Below are 15,145 nucleotides of genomic sequence, written 5' to 3'. Positions count from 1 at the left end.
TAACTCCTCCCCAAACTATAAGGAACTATCATGGTTAGCCTCTTCTTTTGCATTATTGATATGAAATGTAAAATGAATTGCCTCAATATTTAAGTTTAAAAAATGATATTTGTATCACACTTAGAAAAAGAGATGAAAAAGCGAATGATAAGGCATAAGTCGATTGTCACAAGTTGCCTAATATAATTATATTAATTTTTTGCCTAATAACTAAAATAAAATATCTCACAATTTAGGAATAAAAACATCTAATTTCATTTATCTTTATTATTCTGAATTATATAGCTTCATATATATATATATATATATATATATATATATATATATATATATATATAAAAGGAAAAACGATAAAAGACAAGTATGAGGGAACAAATCCTAAAAGTATAAAATAAATTATAATAATATCAAACCTTAGTGTAAGCTAAAATAAATTCTTGTAACACAATAGAATCTTCATTCTAATAGAAGAAAATATTCTAAGAATAATAAATTTAAATAAACTAAAATATATCACAATAAATCATAAATTCTAATAAAATCAATCTTAAATCCTAATTAAATTTACAAATAATAACATCAAATAAAGTATGTTTATGGATGGTCCATGACTCAAACATTTTTTGCTTAACTATATAACTATGAGTGAAATATTGAATTCTTAAAAATTGTTTCATTATATGACCTAATTAAGTTTTTCAATTGATTTGATATTTAGAGCTCATTTAAAGAATATGATATATAAAATAAAAAATAATAAAATATAAGTTGGATAAAGATAAGATGAGAGAAAGATATACCTTTATCTTCATATTATGTGTCATCATGTTCAATGTTTGAGATAAAAAAATAATAATAAAACAAGATATAAATTCTATTCAAATAACAAAATTACTTTTTATCAAAATTAATATAATTTTTAAAAATATTTATTTGACTTTTTGACTTTATATATATATTAAAAATTAAAAATGTTTGTATTCACATATACTATTAAATTTTGATATTAAATTATAATAATTTTCTTCAATTTTTTACAATTAAAATTTATTTTTAGTAAGAAATTATAATTAAAAATTAAAATATAAAAATTAAAACCATATTTTATAAAATGAGTAAAATATTTTTCTTAAAAATATACTTTTCTTAAATTATTTTTTATTAAAGATATTCATACAATATTTTTTTTGAAAAATATTAAAATTATATTTTTAAATAATTTTTTTATAAAATATTACAAAAATATAAAGTATTAGTAAAAAATTAAAAAACAAAAAACAAAAAACAAAAGTTATATCATCTGAATTTTTATTTCAACAAATAACACAGGTTTCACTTTCTTTACGACTGCCAAGTCTAATAATATATAATCTATATTTTAATCATGTCGACAAAATTTTATACAGTGGATGCAAAAATTTTATTCCCCTGTAACATTCAAGAAATCTATATACATATATTTATTTATTGAAGTTTTACTAATAAGATCCTAGAAGAATTGCACAGTTCTAAAGTTTCTAGTAACATAACTTGTCCTCTTCAAATTAATTACACGAATCCATATATTAATTGTCCTTGTATTGACTTACATCTCTAATTTTTAGTAGTGTCCATTTTTTATTTCATTTTATAAAGGTACTAAAATCATTTTATTTTATTTTTCTCTATAAAATTATAATCAAAGTATAGTAAAAATATAGCCAGAAGTTATTCTTTTTGGAAAATGTTTTTTTAACTAAATTAATAGCATGCTTGCATGTTTTGTTTATCCATTTATCAAATAGATATAAGGAAATCAACGGTTAAAAAATGTACATACCTTTCAATGCATGTTGACCGTAGTGGATATTTTCACTTTCTGCAAAATCGATTATTACTTATAGACAGACAAACAGGTCCTATACGTGCTAAGTAACTAACTGACTTTTTTTTCAGTTTGGACTAACTACTTTTCAAGTAAAATACTTTGGTCAATTCTAATTTTAATTTAAAATAAAAATACATATAAAAAATTACAATTAAATTTTGTTCAATATGCAAAATAAGAAATAAATATAATCAATGTTAAATCAATAATAAATAATTTCTTACTTTTTTACTTTATAAATCATCACTTTGAAAAGTCAAATCCTTCTTTCTCTAACCCAAACATAACTTTCATGAAATAAAATAAAAAAAACACATTTTATAACACATGGACTTTTTTCACAAATTAAGAACAGCTTTTATAGCCGGTGTGTAATCAACACCGAGAAGTATTTGGCCAATCAATCATATCGTTACCAAAATTAACAGCATTTAATCAAAGCATTTGTAGTACGATCAAGTATAAGGTATCTTAATGATAAAATACATGAAGAAATTATATAAGAATAATAATAAGAAATTTAAAAGGTTTTAATTGTTAACTGGCATATAATATAATTCACTGGGCTGTAATGTAAAAGATCATAAGCATTAGTTAAGGTTATTGTGTTTTACAACATCACAATCAACCATACTGATAGATATTAATTCAATTCATTGTCTCCCAACAATAATTACCAAAAACAATTGCTCAATTGGGAAGTTCATTTATTGGAAGAGATACCATTTGAGCAACAAAGCCGGTGCCGGTAGCCATTGATCCCTAAGTTAACATAAATCCCACCAACTAACTGGGCAATAAATTAACCTACAACCTCATACTATTAACTAGAAAGAGTAATAGGCTAATAGCAGATGAACAACTTAAAGTACCACAATCCTAAGCTAGCCAAACCATTATATATAACACAAATCTTATGCAGCTACACCAACTCAAGCCCTCATCTAGAATATTTCTCTTTTCAACTTTCATTGCCATACATTGGTGGCTGGTGTGGCATTGGTGTTTTCACAATGACGAAGAGTTCAACTTCTCAAAAGGCACCTGTGTTGTGCTGCTGGGTGCCCCTGTTGCTTCTTCTATGCTTCTGTTTTGCATATTCTTCTGCTTTAACTACTAATGAAGCCTCTACAGGTTGGTGGTCTGATCCTATTTGCATGTAGATAATTTTGCTTTTTTGTTGTACAAAATAAGTACCATAGCTAGGTAGCAATAGTAACATTACATGATTTACCTCCATTCTCAGCCTGAGCTACAACAACTAAGTACAATTGTTACATACATGTATACATTGTGATATTCTATATTTTTATTTTGCAGGATTAGAGGTGAACACTGATGGCAAGCCATTGGATAGAAAGTCAACAGGAGTAGAAGATCACAATGATGACGCAAAATTTAAAGCATTTTTTCCACCAATATTTCCAGTTTATAAGAAGCCTATACCAAAGCCATTTCCAATAGAGAATAAGCCTCTACCAGATCCATTTTTTAAGCCTATACCGAAGGTGTTTCCAGTTGTCAAACCTATACCAAAGCCGTTTCCAGTTTTCCAGAAACCTATTCCAAAGTGGATTCCAGTTGTTAAGCCCATACCAAAGCCAATTCCTATTGTTAAACCAGTGCCAAAGCCATCTCCTATTGTTGAAAAGCCAAAGCCAAAGCCATGTCCAATAGCCAAAACACCTGTACCTACTCCAGTGGTTAAGAAGCCTATGCCAAAGCCAATTCCAATTGTTAAGCCTGTTCCAAAGCCAAAACCCATTCCAGTGTTCAAGCCTGCTCCAAAGCCATTTCCAATAGTGAAAAAGCCTCTACCTATTCCAGTAATTAAACCATTACCTAAGCCTGTTCCAATTGTTAAGCCAATTCCTATTCCAGTGTTCAAACCTATCCCAAAGCCATTTCCAATAGTAAAAAAGCCTCTACCTATTCCAGTCATTAATCCAGTACCTAAGCCTATTCCAATTGTTAAGCCATTTCCTATTCCAGTGTTTAAACCTGTCCCGAAGCCATTTCCTATTCCAGTGTTTAAACCTGTCCCGAAGCCATTTCCTATCCCAGTGTTCAAACCTGTCCCGAAGCCATTTCCAATAGTGGAAAAGCCTCTACCTATTCCAGTAATGAAACCATTACCTATGCCTGTTCCAATTGTAAAGCCCATTCCTATACCAGAATTCAAGCCTGTTCCAAAGCCATTCCCAATAGAGAAAAAACCTCTACCTATTCCAGTAGTAACTAATCCCATACCACCTTTGCCAGTTCACAAGCCAATTCCAGCTCCATAAGAATTTCACTTCCTACACTTTCTCATCCTTGTGAAGTTATATACTCCAATTTGAAAGCCCTTTACATGGGATTTGGAAACGCCTATATATCAAGATTAGTTGTATTTGAGTTTGCATAATATTCTATTTTACCAATTTTGGATTTTGTATGGGAATGAAGCTAAAGTTTGTAATTAATTTAGTTTTGTGTGACTACATTTTGAGTAAGGGTACTGGTAACTTACAAAAAATCATAATACTCTGGTTGATATATAAAAAAATGTGGTTGTAATCGCATTACATGTTTAATGCGGTCTATTGCGTACAAATGCTGCCATTGCACACCACAATTGTAGATGCAGTTATCGCAACTGAGAAGGTGCAACTCCATCAGCACACTTTAAACACTGATAACAGTATAAATATTTTAATTAAACTTTTATAGCCACTCTAAATGTTTCTTTTCTATATAAGCTATGATTAGAAAAAGGCCAACTGTACATGGAAATTTGAATATTATTTCTAATTGTACAGGTTCTAGTTACAAAATATAAGGTTGATTTAATAAAAGCTAACAGGATTTACAGGCAACAAATCTGTCCTAGCTACAAAAATTAAGGAGACAAATCAGTACATAATAAAAATAAAAATAAATCACATGCTTCCACACCAAGTACTCATTTAAATCATCCAGTGAACATGTTCACTAGACTCAGAAAAATCCTCTCGGTGCCCCTATTGCATCCCTGAGCTAACACCAAAAAGAAAGAGCAGAAACAGTATGGAATCATCATTTATTGAATGTATCTGTCACAAATTCAGCTGCTCATCCAATTTAATATGTCTGTCACTGATCCAAATGCTAGGTTTAGAAATCTTGGGGCTGTTCTCCCTTTCCCAATGTTCTTGCAATAAAGGACACTTCCAGATGTCAAGATCAGCAGTAGAGACAGGCAATGTACCTTCTCCTTTTGACTCAAGTTTACAACAGTCAAGTATCTGTAATTTCTTGAGTGCAGTGAGGTGTTGAAGCTCTTTGGTGACCAAAGTTTTGAGATTTGATAATCCTTGAATCTCTAGTTGAGTAAGGGTGGGAGGCAGCAAACCTTCCTCTGGAAAGGACTCCACATCTTCACATTTTCCCTCAACAGAAAAGTGCACAAGAGAGGCCAGACATGACATATTCCAATCCATTCGGTTTGCAAAGAGTTTCTCACAATCCCTGATCTTGAGTGATTCCAAATTAACAGGAAAACACCCTTTTGGAATTGACTCAATTTCTGGACAACTCCATACTTGGAGTTCCTTTAAACTTGGGAGAAGACTCTACTGTGCATTCCTTCAGGTAGTGATTATTGGAGAGAAGTGAGAAGCTCAATCTCAAGTTGTCCCTCCCTCTCTGGAACTAAAGCAGTTAGATATTCCAAATTCTCACACCCCATATGGCCAATGAGTTAGGTTTTGGGAAGAAATCCAAATGGAAAAGACTTGAGAGAATGGCAACTATTGTGTATCTCTAATGATTCAAGTGACTGGTGGCACCCATTTACTTGTTACAGCAATTCTACCTTTCAACCATTGTCAATATGTAATTTATACGTACAGGGATGGAAACAGGCAGACTGCCTGGTTTGTTTTAATACGCTGACTTAATCTTTTTAATAAATAAACAAATCTTAGGCTATTTTTAAGGTGAGTTTAGATAAATAAGTCATACTTAAATTATTTATAAAATGTGACAGACCGAGATATATATATATATATATATATATATATAATAAAATTTAAAAATAGAGCTAATAAAATAATTTAAATAATAAAGTTATTTAATAATATATTTTTTATATTTTTAATTTTATTATTATTAAATTAATATATTATATTATAATTATTTTTATTTATAATTATAATAAACAGAAATTATATTTTATTAAAAATTAAAAATATTTATATATGATTACAATTTTTAAATAATAAATTTATTTAATAATAAATTATTATATTTGTTATATTTAAACAAGTTAAAAAATAGTTAAATCTCTGAACAGGAATAAGATGCAATCAAAACTAAACGAAATAAAATTAAAAAATAAAATAATAAAATTATATTAATATATTTTTTATACTCTTATTTTTATTATTATTAATTTAATTATTATATTAATATATTATGTTTAATTCTTTTTCTTTATAATAAATAGCAATTATTTAACTATGAATTATATTTTATTCAAAACTAAAATTTTATAAAAAAAAATGATAGAAAAATAAAATAAAAAATTCAATAATATATATATAATAGGACCATATAAAAAGAACTTGTGGAACTCTTCATCATAAGGAGGGTGACCTTGCAACCGCTGTGGGAAAGGTATCTTAGGCTCATATGGCCTTGGTTAAACAAAAGGCTCTTCATTCTTTTCTTTTTCAGGCTCCTCGCTTGAAGCACGACCTTGCTCACGGTGATGCACGGTCGTGCTTTGATCACTATCATGGGCGTGCTTGTATAAGCACGGTCGTGCTTCTATTTCAGCTGGGGCGTGCTCATCAGTAAGCACGGGCGTGCATGTAGAATTAGCATGGACGTGCTTCTCAACAAGCTTGGGCGTGCATGTGCCTCTCTTCTACGATTCTTGTAGTTTCTTCCCACTTCTAAGAGTGATGACATTGCATTGCTTCCTTGGATTAGGCTCAGGCTGAGATGACAGTGTTCCCATCACTCTTTGACTCAGAAGGTTCATAATTTGCTCCAACTGTGCACTCATCTTAGAAAAGTTGGCTTGTATTTCAGATTTAACCTTTGCGAACCTCTTATCAGTTCTATCAATATGTTAGTCCAACTTGGATTCAAGCTCTGTCATCCTCTTATTAGAGTAATGCACATATTGCATCATCTGTTCTTGAAAGTTGGACTGAGATCTAGGAGCTTCTTTTCCTTCAGGTCTTTCTCCTTGACTTTGCATATGAGGAGGGCGATAAACACTTGAATTTTGACTTTTAAAGCCATTCTCCCAAGAGTTAGGAGGATTACTCCTCCACCCTAAACTGTGATTGCCCATGAAGTTTGCCTCATCTTGTTTAAATTCTGGGCTTGCGGGAGCTCTTACAGGTTGGTCTTGAGCCTGCATTAAAGATTTTAGTTACTTTGCAAGGGCTGCCATTTGGTTCATTAGTGGACTGCTGCTCTCTACTTGGTGGACTGTGGCGGTCTCTTTCCTCTTGATGTCGTAAGAGTCAGCGGTGTGCCACTAGAAGCTAGCAGATGTCATCTCATCTATTAGCTTGTATGCATCATCTGGATCTTTTCTTATGAGGGACCCTCCTGCTGCGACATCAATCGTAACCCTGGTAGTGATTGATAGGCCACTGTAAAAAATTTGTATCTGTCTCCACGTCGGAAAATCATGATGAGGACATCTCCTCAAAAGCTCTCCAAATCGCTCTCATGCCTCAAATAAAGATTCAGCTTCATGCTGTTGGAAGCAACATATCTCCGTCATAAGCTTAGAGGACCTTGATGGAGGAAAGTACTTTCCCAAGAATTGTTGAGTGAGATCCTCCCAACTTCTGATGGAATTGGCTGAGAGTGAGGAAAACCATGCATTCACCCTTTCAGATACTGAGAAGGGGAAAAGTCAGAGTCGAATAACATCGTTGGAGACTCCATTGTACTTTATGGTGTCCATCAATCGAAGGAACTTTGTCAGATGAAGATTAAGGTCTTCGTTAGGCATTCCTCCAAATTATATTGAGTTCTGGACCATGGTTATGAGTGCTGGTTTCAATTCAAAATCGTTGGCCTCCACATTAGGTGCCGCAATGCTTTCAGGAGTGCCTCTAGTAGTGGTTGTCATGTAATCTTGAATTGATCTCCTTCCCTCTGCCATTCTTTGCTCTCTCAGTTCTTTTCTTTGTCTATGCACTGTTCTCTCAATCTTCAGATCAAATAAACAAGTTGTAGAGCACTTAGAACGAGTGAGCATACATTAAAAGAAACTATGAAATAAAAAAATTAAAATAAAATAAATACGAAAATTGTAAAAAAAAAAATTAACAATAAACAAAACAGAACTAAAATAAAGTAAAACACAAATTGCTCAAATCAATTAAATTTTAGATTTTCTTAATATTGAAAAAGCAATCCCCGGCAACGGCGCCAAAAACTTGTTCGGAGAGCAAGTGTACCCATCGAGAAGTAATAAAGGATTCTTAAATTAAGTTCCCGAAATATCGTCCCACAAGGATTGATTTTCAATTACTAAGAATTTCCTAATTTAATTGTTTAAGCTTCAAAGATACGAGATTAATTAAAAATAAGAATTTATAAAATTAATTATAAAACTAAAACAAGGAATACATTGCACGCCTTGGTTAAACTTATCGGAGAGGAACCTAGGGCATATGGGTTTTCTCATTCAATCCTTTATGTTATTTTTTCTATTTAACTCTAAATTCAATTTCCTTGTGATTACCAATCATTCGTACGAATACTATTAATACCCAATGGTTATGCAATATTAATATTCTTTTCTCTAAATTAACATCCCCAATGGTCATACAAGACATTAATTTAAGAAAGCTTAAGGAACATATGAACTTGTTAATTTAATAACGATTAGAGGAGAAAGATTGGTTTGGTTCACCTAATCCTTTGTCTCGTTTTATCCTATAGATCTATTAATTAACCGAGGTACAGTCGTCTGACAATATAATTAATTAGGATTAAGAAAGAAGTGCAATAGGATAAAATCTAATCACAAAACGAAAATTAAATTTAGATTCAAACATCAAAATTCTATAAATTCATGAACAATAGTTCCTATAGCCCTAGCTATGGACTTAGTTACTCATGCTAAAGAAAATAACTAAAACAATCATAAACAAAGCCATAATCAAAAGCAAACTAGAATGAGATGAGTTATCGGTCTTCAAGTACGATCGCTCGAAACTCCAAGTCTCGTCAAGCATGTGCCAAGGATCTTGTGCAAGAGAGACGAGATCAGATGTATTCTAGAGCCAAAGACAAGATGTCAAAAACTGATCTCAAACGTTGTCTAAGATCTTCCCTTTTATAGGATTTGAAAACCCTACAAACTCTTCATAATTGGGCTTCCCGTAGATGAGCACGGCCGTGCAAGGCCTTAAGCACGACCGTGCATGGGCTCGAAGCACCCCCGGTGCTTGTTAGAAGGGACTGGGCGTGCTGGCTGCTGCGAAGCTCTAATCTTCTATCAATTTGCTCCTAAAATGCACCCAAAATCTACTTACAGCCTCTTTATACAAAACTGCACAATTAATAAATAAATTAATGTAAAACCCAAATTAAATAAAGATTGAATATGAATATATGGATTATAAAAGAGGGCCTAATTATAGACTTATCACAGGTCCATAGCACATAGTCATACACCTAAATTTTAAATAATTATTTTATATTATATTCAAAATTAAAAATATTTATACACGATTATACATATTTAAAAAATAAATTTATTTAATCATAAATTATTACATTTGTTACATTTAAATAAGTTAAAGAACGTCTAACTCTTTGAACAAAAATAGGACACAGTTCAAACTAAATGAATTAAAATTTAAAAATAAATATTAATATATTTTTTATATTTTAATTTTTTTTATTATTAATATTTAATTATTATATTAATATATTATATTATAATTATTCTTATTTATAATAAATAAAAGTTGCTTAAATATAAATTATATTTTATTTAAAAGTAAAAATTTATAAAAAATGATAAAAAAATAAAATAAAAAATTTATTATATATATATATATATATATATATATATAATCAGACTATATAGCAAATAATATAAATAATATAATTATAAATAAATTATATAATAATATATATTTTTGTAACTTGTACGTGTTTTAATTAAATTATTAGTTAATTTATCAATTTATATGTAATACATAAGCATGTATTTTAATTTATTGTGTCAGTAATATTTTTTATATTACTTTAATGTTATAGTGTAGTTAATTTTATGTTTATTTGTTAATTTAAAATAACAAATTAATAAAACAAATAAAATTAAATATTTTGTAATTATTTTTTTAATTTAATAATAATTATTATTATTGTCATTATATATATATATATATATATATATATTTTGCATTAAGTTTAAATTTATTTATTTTTGAAAACATAATAATTTTTTAATTGATTCAATAAATTGTGTGAATGTTATTTTTTTTGATCAATTTTATTTATTCATTATAATTTTATTTGTTGAATATAAGATTTCTTTAAACAAACAAAATATGTTTCTAAAATAAAATTAAAATATTTAATATTTAAATAATTTTTAAAAAATAAATCAAGAAAAATATAAATATAAATTTTATTAATATAAAATATTTATAAAATTATATAAATATTATTTAATAATTATTAATATTATAGGTAGAAATTAAAAAAATATATAAATTAATTTAATAAAAAAATATTTATATTTTTATTAATATTAAAATATTTTATTTGAACATACTTCTAGAACTAAATAATTTAAATAAATCTAAAACATAATTAATAGGCTTGAGTCAGTAAATATCATGCAGTACCTTGTTGAAAAGGCACATGGGGACCTACCAATCTTAGTTCTAGAAAGATGGGCGGGCAATTTGCTTTGTGGAAAGCCTCAAAGTCTATGGAGGGGTATCTGCATGCAATGATCTGTGACAAATGACGAGTTGTTTCTCAGCATCTTCATTTGAGTTGTTTTCCAATCTGACGCAAAATTTTCCATCTGCATATTGAACTAAGTCATTTATAAGATCATGCATCACAGAGTGAGTCATCATTTCTCGATTGTTGGAAAAATGACCTGGATACCATTTCACAGAAGTACTCATCTCGAACTTCTTCAATTCTTTTATTCCCCCTTGGTTCTTGTAGTAAGTTTTCTGCCATCCATAGCAATACCACTCCTCCTTGTCAAATTCATAACCTTTAGGGAATATTGAACAATAAGCAAAGCATCGTTTCAAATGTGAAGGGAGATAATAATAACTTAATCTCGAAGGTGGAATAATATTGCTCATTGCATCTGACAACTCCCATATGTCACTGTTCAAAATGTTGTCCCATTGTTTGACATTGGTTTTTGAGGTAAGAGACCTCCTAATGTTTTAGACGCAAGAGGCAATCCCTTACATTTCTTAGCAATTTTTTTACCCATTTCTTCCAAAGTTGGATTTGGTCTTGGGTTTCTATAATCAAATGCATGCTTTGCAAACATCATCTAACAGTCATCATCTGAGAGATATCTCAAATAATATGATGCAGTAGTTTGCATTATTGATGCTAAATGCTCACTTCTTGCAGTAACAATGATCTTGCTCCGCTGGGTACTATATTGAAAAAGATTTCTCAGTATGTCCCAATCAATGTAGTTCTCATTCAACACATCATCCAGCACAGATAAATATTTCTTTCCCATTAGCCCTATTCTTTAGTTCAATTTGAAGTGAATCTAAATCTCTAATTCCATAGTTGCACATAGTAAGAATCTCTAAGACTCTTTCTGTTATCTTAGAAATGCCAAATTCTTCAGAAACCCAAACCCAAACTTTTGAGATCAAATTCTTCCTTCACTCTATCATGATATCATCATTGTATACAAGTTGAGCTAAGGTGGTCTTTCCAATTCCAGCCATACCTATCTTGTTATCATCACTTTCAACATCAAATAGTAGTTTGATTATGGCCTCTTTATCATAATCTCTTCCATAGACATTGGACCCTTCAACTAAAGATGATGTGGGAGTTTTTTGTGACTGTTAGACCCCTTCTCTCCCTGTTAGACAAAGCACATCTTTATGCTTTGCAATTAAATCTAATTTTCAATGATCTCCTCCATGTTTTCTTCTAGTTCTCTATCATAAGAACTCCAAGTAGAGTCAAAAGTTTCTTACCTCACCTGCACCGTACATAGCTTCAGTGTAGATCTCATCCAATAGATCATCAGCATCATACGCAAATCTTTAAGTTCATCAAGCCACTCCATCACTACTGTGTTTGCAATTTACCTTCCCTCTGCATCATCAAGAACTACATGAAGTGATAACAAAATCAGCTTCAACTTCTTTAGCAACTTGTAGTTCAGTTTCTCCCCTTCAAGAAGTTAACCACCTAAGGAGAAGCCACTCACTCAAGCAATACATTAAAGACAGCACCCAAAAAAGCTCCACCAACAAGTTCCAAGACCATGGTGTCACAGTAAACACAATTTTCAATAAGATGGCTACAAAATTACTGTGAACAAAACGTGTTGACCCTGTTTAGGTATACATAATATTTAATAAGACTATAATGAAGGGCCAAACACAGAAAAAAGATGCAATCTTATCCTGATTGTGGAGGGCTGAATTGGACAAGGATGAACATTCCAGGAAAAGTTAATAGTCTACTCTCTATACTAAAGTTTAAAAAAGGAACTGCGATGAATAATGAAAGCACCTTTTATTCATCATGTCTTCTTTTTCTTTTGACCATTCTTCATTTGATGGTACAACAAGTTATTTTCAATAACCTTAGCATATATCCCTCATTCTTCAACTTGAATTCTTGATGTGACTTGATATTCAAATATCTCCTTAGATTGTCTTTATCTTTCTTGTAGTTTGTGAATTCATTCAGGCCATCTCTTCATTCTGGATGAGAGCAAAATTTTCTCTAGTTCATTTCTTCATCTTGGGTTACAATAATATAATACAATGTGAAAATATTAATATTCTAGTTTTATCGTTACCAAAGCTTGAAATGCAGGTCTGAACTAATTTTTCAGTATTAGCACATTAGATTGATTAAATCGACTCGTTTTTATCATCAACCAATTCAAGTTTAATTTCAGTTCCTTCATAAGATATTGACATTTATATTTTCGATAATATAAAATTTATTGATTATAGGATATGAAAGTGTTTTAAAAGCTAGGCATCGAGGTTGTGTTTGGACAGAGAATATTAAAATTATTATCATCCATGTATTTGAATAACAATAAAAAAAAGAATTTTAAATGATTTTTTTTAGAGAGAATTTAAAAATTTCTTTATTATACATAACTTTTATATTTATCATTCATAACTTCTCTCATATTACTCTTAGTTGAAGCATCTCATTGTTGATTGGTGTGTATTGTGATACTCTAAAATTTTTTTAGAATACCATATTAAAAAAAATTCACACTAATAAAAAAATATGACAAATTAAAAAAATATTATTATATATAATTTATTTAAAATTATATTATTTATATTATTTTTACGATTCTATTATTATTATTATTATTATATATTAAATTTTTTGTTTTATTTTCTTATATTTTTTTATAAATTTTTAGTTTCAAATAAACTATAATTCATATTTAATAAATTTCTATTTATTATAAATAAAAAAGAATTATAACATAATATATTAATATAATAATTAAATAATTAAATATTAATGATAATAGAATTAAAAATATGAAAAATATATTAATATAATATTATTATTTTATTTTAAAATTTTAGTTTGTTTAATTTTGATGGTATTTTGATCTTAAAGACTTAACCTCTCTTCAACTTATTTAAATATAATAATTAATTATTAAATGAATTTATTATTTAAATGCGTATTTAAATATTATTGATTAAAAATTTTCATGTATGATATCCTGAAATTTTTTTAGGGTACATAAAATTTACCTTATTAATTTCATATTTTTTAAGATTTTAAAATTTTTCGTCCAAACACAATAAGAAAAACTATGATTTTTGGTATTTAATTTAATTGATATAAAATATACTTAAAGCATTCTATTATATATTTGTGTTATGGAGAAATGTTTCAACTTTTATACAACATTAGCTAAGCCTTATTTTATCAAGTGAAGTCGGTAAAAATTCTAAGTAGCCGACAGCGTTTAAGATTTTATTATTTGATATTTATAACCCACAAACTTTATAGAGACATTGGAGATTATTGTTTCGATAAACCTATTTTTGAGCATTTGTTCCTAGACTTAATACATATAAATGTTGATTTCAAATCTTCATGTACAAAAGCTTTCAATAATTGAATTAGCAGAATATCAAAAGTGTTAGCACAATTTTGCTTTAAACATTTTTTTTTTTTGTTTAGAATAGCAGATTAATTAAAAAAAATTGTCAACTTTTTTGTATTCAGGCACATGTTTGTGGAATATTTGTTGATACTACACTACCTTGTGTCTAGATCTTGAAGATGTGGCTTTATAAAAGTTTAAGAATTTTGGATATTTCAATTCAAATGATGTGGAAACAATGTAGGATTTGCCTTTTATTTTGATAAATTGCTTCTTCAACTGTTGAAGAGACTAGTTTCTTTTTGTTATTCTTCATCTTATAGTTGACAATCATACACACCTGAAACACATTTCTCAGCTTTCCTCAATTCATCTAATTACGTGCTTGTTTCATCAAAATAAAAAAGTTAGATGGTCATCATCTTAACAAATACATACATACATATATATATATATATATATATATATACACACACACACAAACGTTTACATATCATTTTATTAAAATTTTAAATTTTACAATAAAAAATATTTTCAGTAAAGTACTTGAATCAAAAACCAATTTTACTATGAAATTAACAAAAATATCCTTATTGTAAATTTTTATCTCTTTACATAAAAATCGTCTTATTTCTTAAATAGTACACAAACTTCTTATTCTTTTTTATATTAATGCATTACAGCTAAATCCCAAAACAAGAACAATTTATGCAATTATTAATTACCTAAATGCCAAAAATTGAAAGTAACAGGAAAAAAAAATAAAAAATCAATTAGCATTTTGATTATTTTAATTCATGTACCAACAAATATTATAAATTTTAATCATATAAGTTATTAATAAGATAGAATAAATTTTTTTTAGACAAATTATTTAACAGCTAAAAATAAAAATAAAAATATTTTATTAAATATAAAAAATAATGTGATTA

At 28.8% G+C, this 15,145-nt stretch overlaps 1 protein-coding gene and 1 non-coding gene across 2 annotated transcripts; both read left to right on the top strand.

Annotated features, from left to right (window-relative positions):
• Positions 1–2,880: 2,880 nt before the first annotated feature.
• LOC113855657 (proline-rich protein 4-like) lies at positions 2,881–4,165 on the top strand. Its single transcript, XM_027487288.1, has 3 exons — positions 2,881–3,001; positions 3,188–3,510; positions 3,715–4,165. The coding sequence occupies exons 1-3, from the start codon at positions 2,881–2,883 to the stop codon at positions 4,153–4,155; spliced, it is 885 nt and encodes a 294-aa protein (XP_027343089.1). The 3' UTR covers positions 4,156–4,165.
• Positions 4,166–7,533: 3,368 nt separating this feature from the next.
• On the top strand, positions 7,534–7,640 carry LOC113856765. Its single transcript, XR_003502998.1, has one exon. It is a non-coding gene; the product is annotated as a small nucleolar RNA R71 (small nucleolar RNA).
• The last annotated feature ends 7,505 nt before the right edge of the window (positions 7,641–15,145 follow it).

This window comes from Abrus precatorius, unplaced genomic scaffold (assembly GCF_003935025.1).
Source record: "Abrus precatorius isolate BTA unplaced genomic scaffold, Abrus_2018 Scaffold11, whole genome shotgun sequence".
NCBI lineage: Eukaryota > Viridiplantae > Streptophyta > Magnoliopsida > Fabales > Fabaceae > Abrus > Abrus precatorius.
The sequence above is the reverse complement of the archived record's forward strand: the minus strand, read 5'-3'. Positions and strand labels throughout refer to the sequence as shown.

What these genes read in the sequence shown, in the direction of transcription:
- LOC113855657 (XM_027487288.1), top strand. Translation starts at nt 2,881, where the DNA reads ATGACGAAGAGTTCAACTTCTCAAAAGGCACCTGTGTTGTGCTGCTGG. An exon ending in TACTAATGAAGCCTCTACAG is followed by an intron (nt 3,002 to 3,187) that starts GTTGGTGGTCTG and finishes TTTATTTTGCAG; the next exon opens with GATTAGAGGTGAACACTGAT. An exon ending in TGCCAAAGCCATCTCCTATT is followed by an intron (nt 3,511 to 3,714) that starts GTTGAAAAGCCA and finishes CCATTACCTAAG; the next exon opens with CCTGTTCCAATTGTTAAGCC.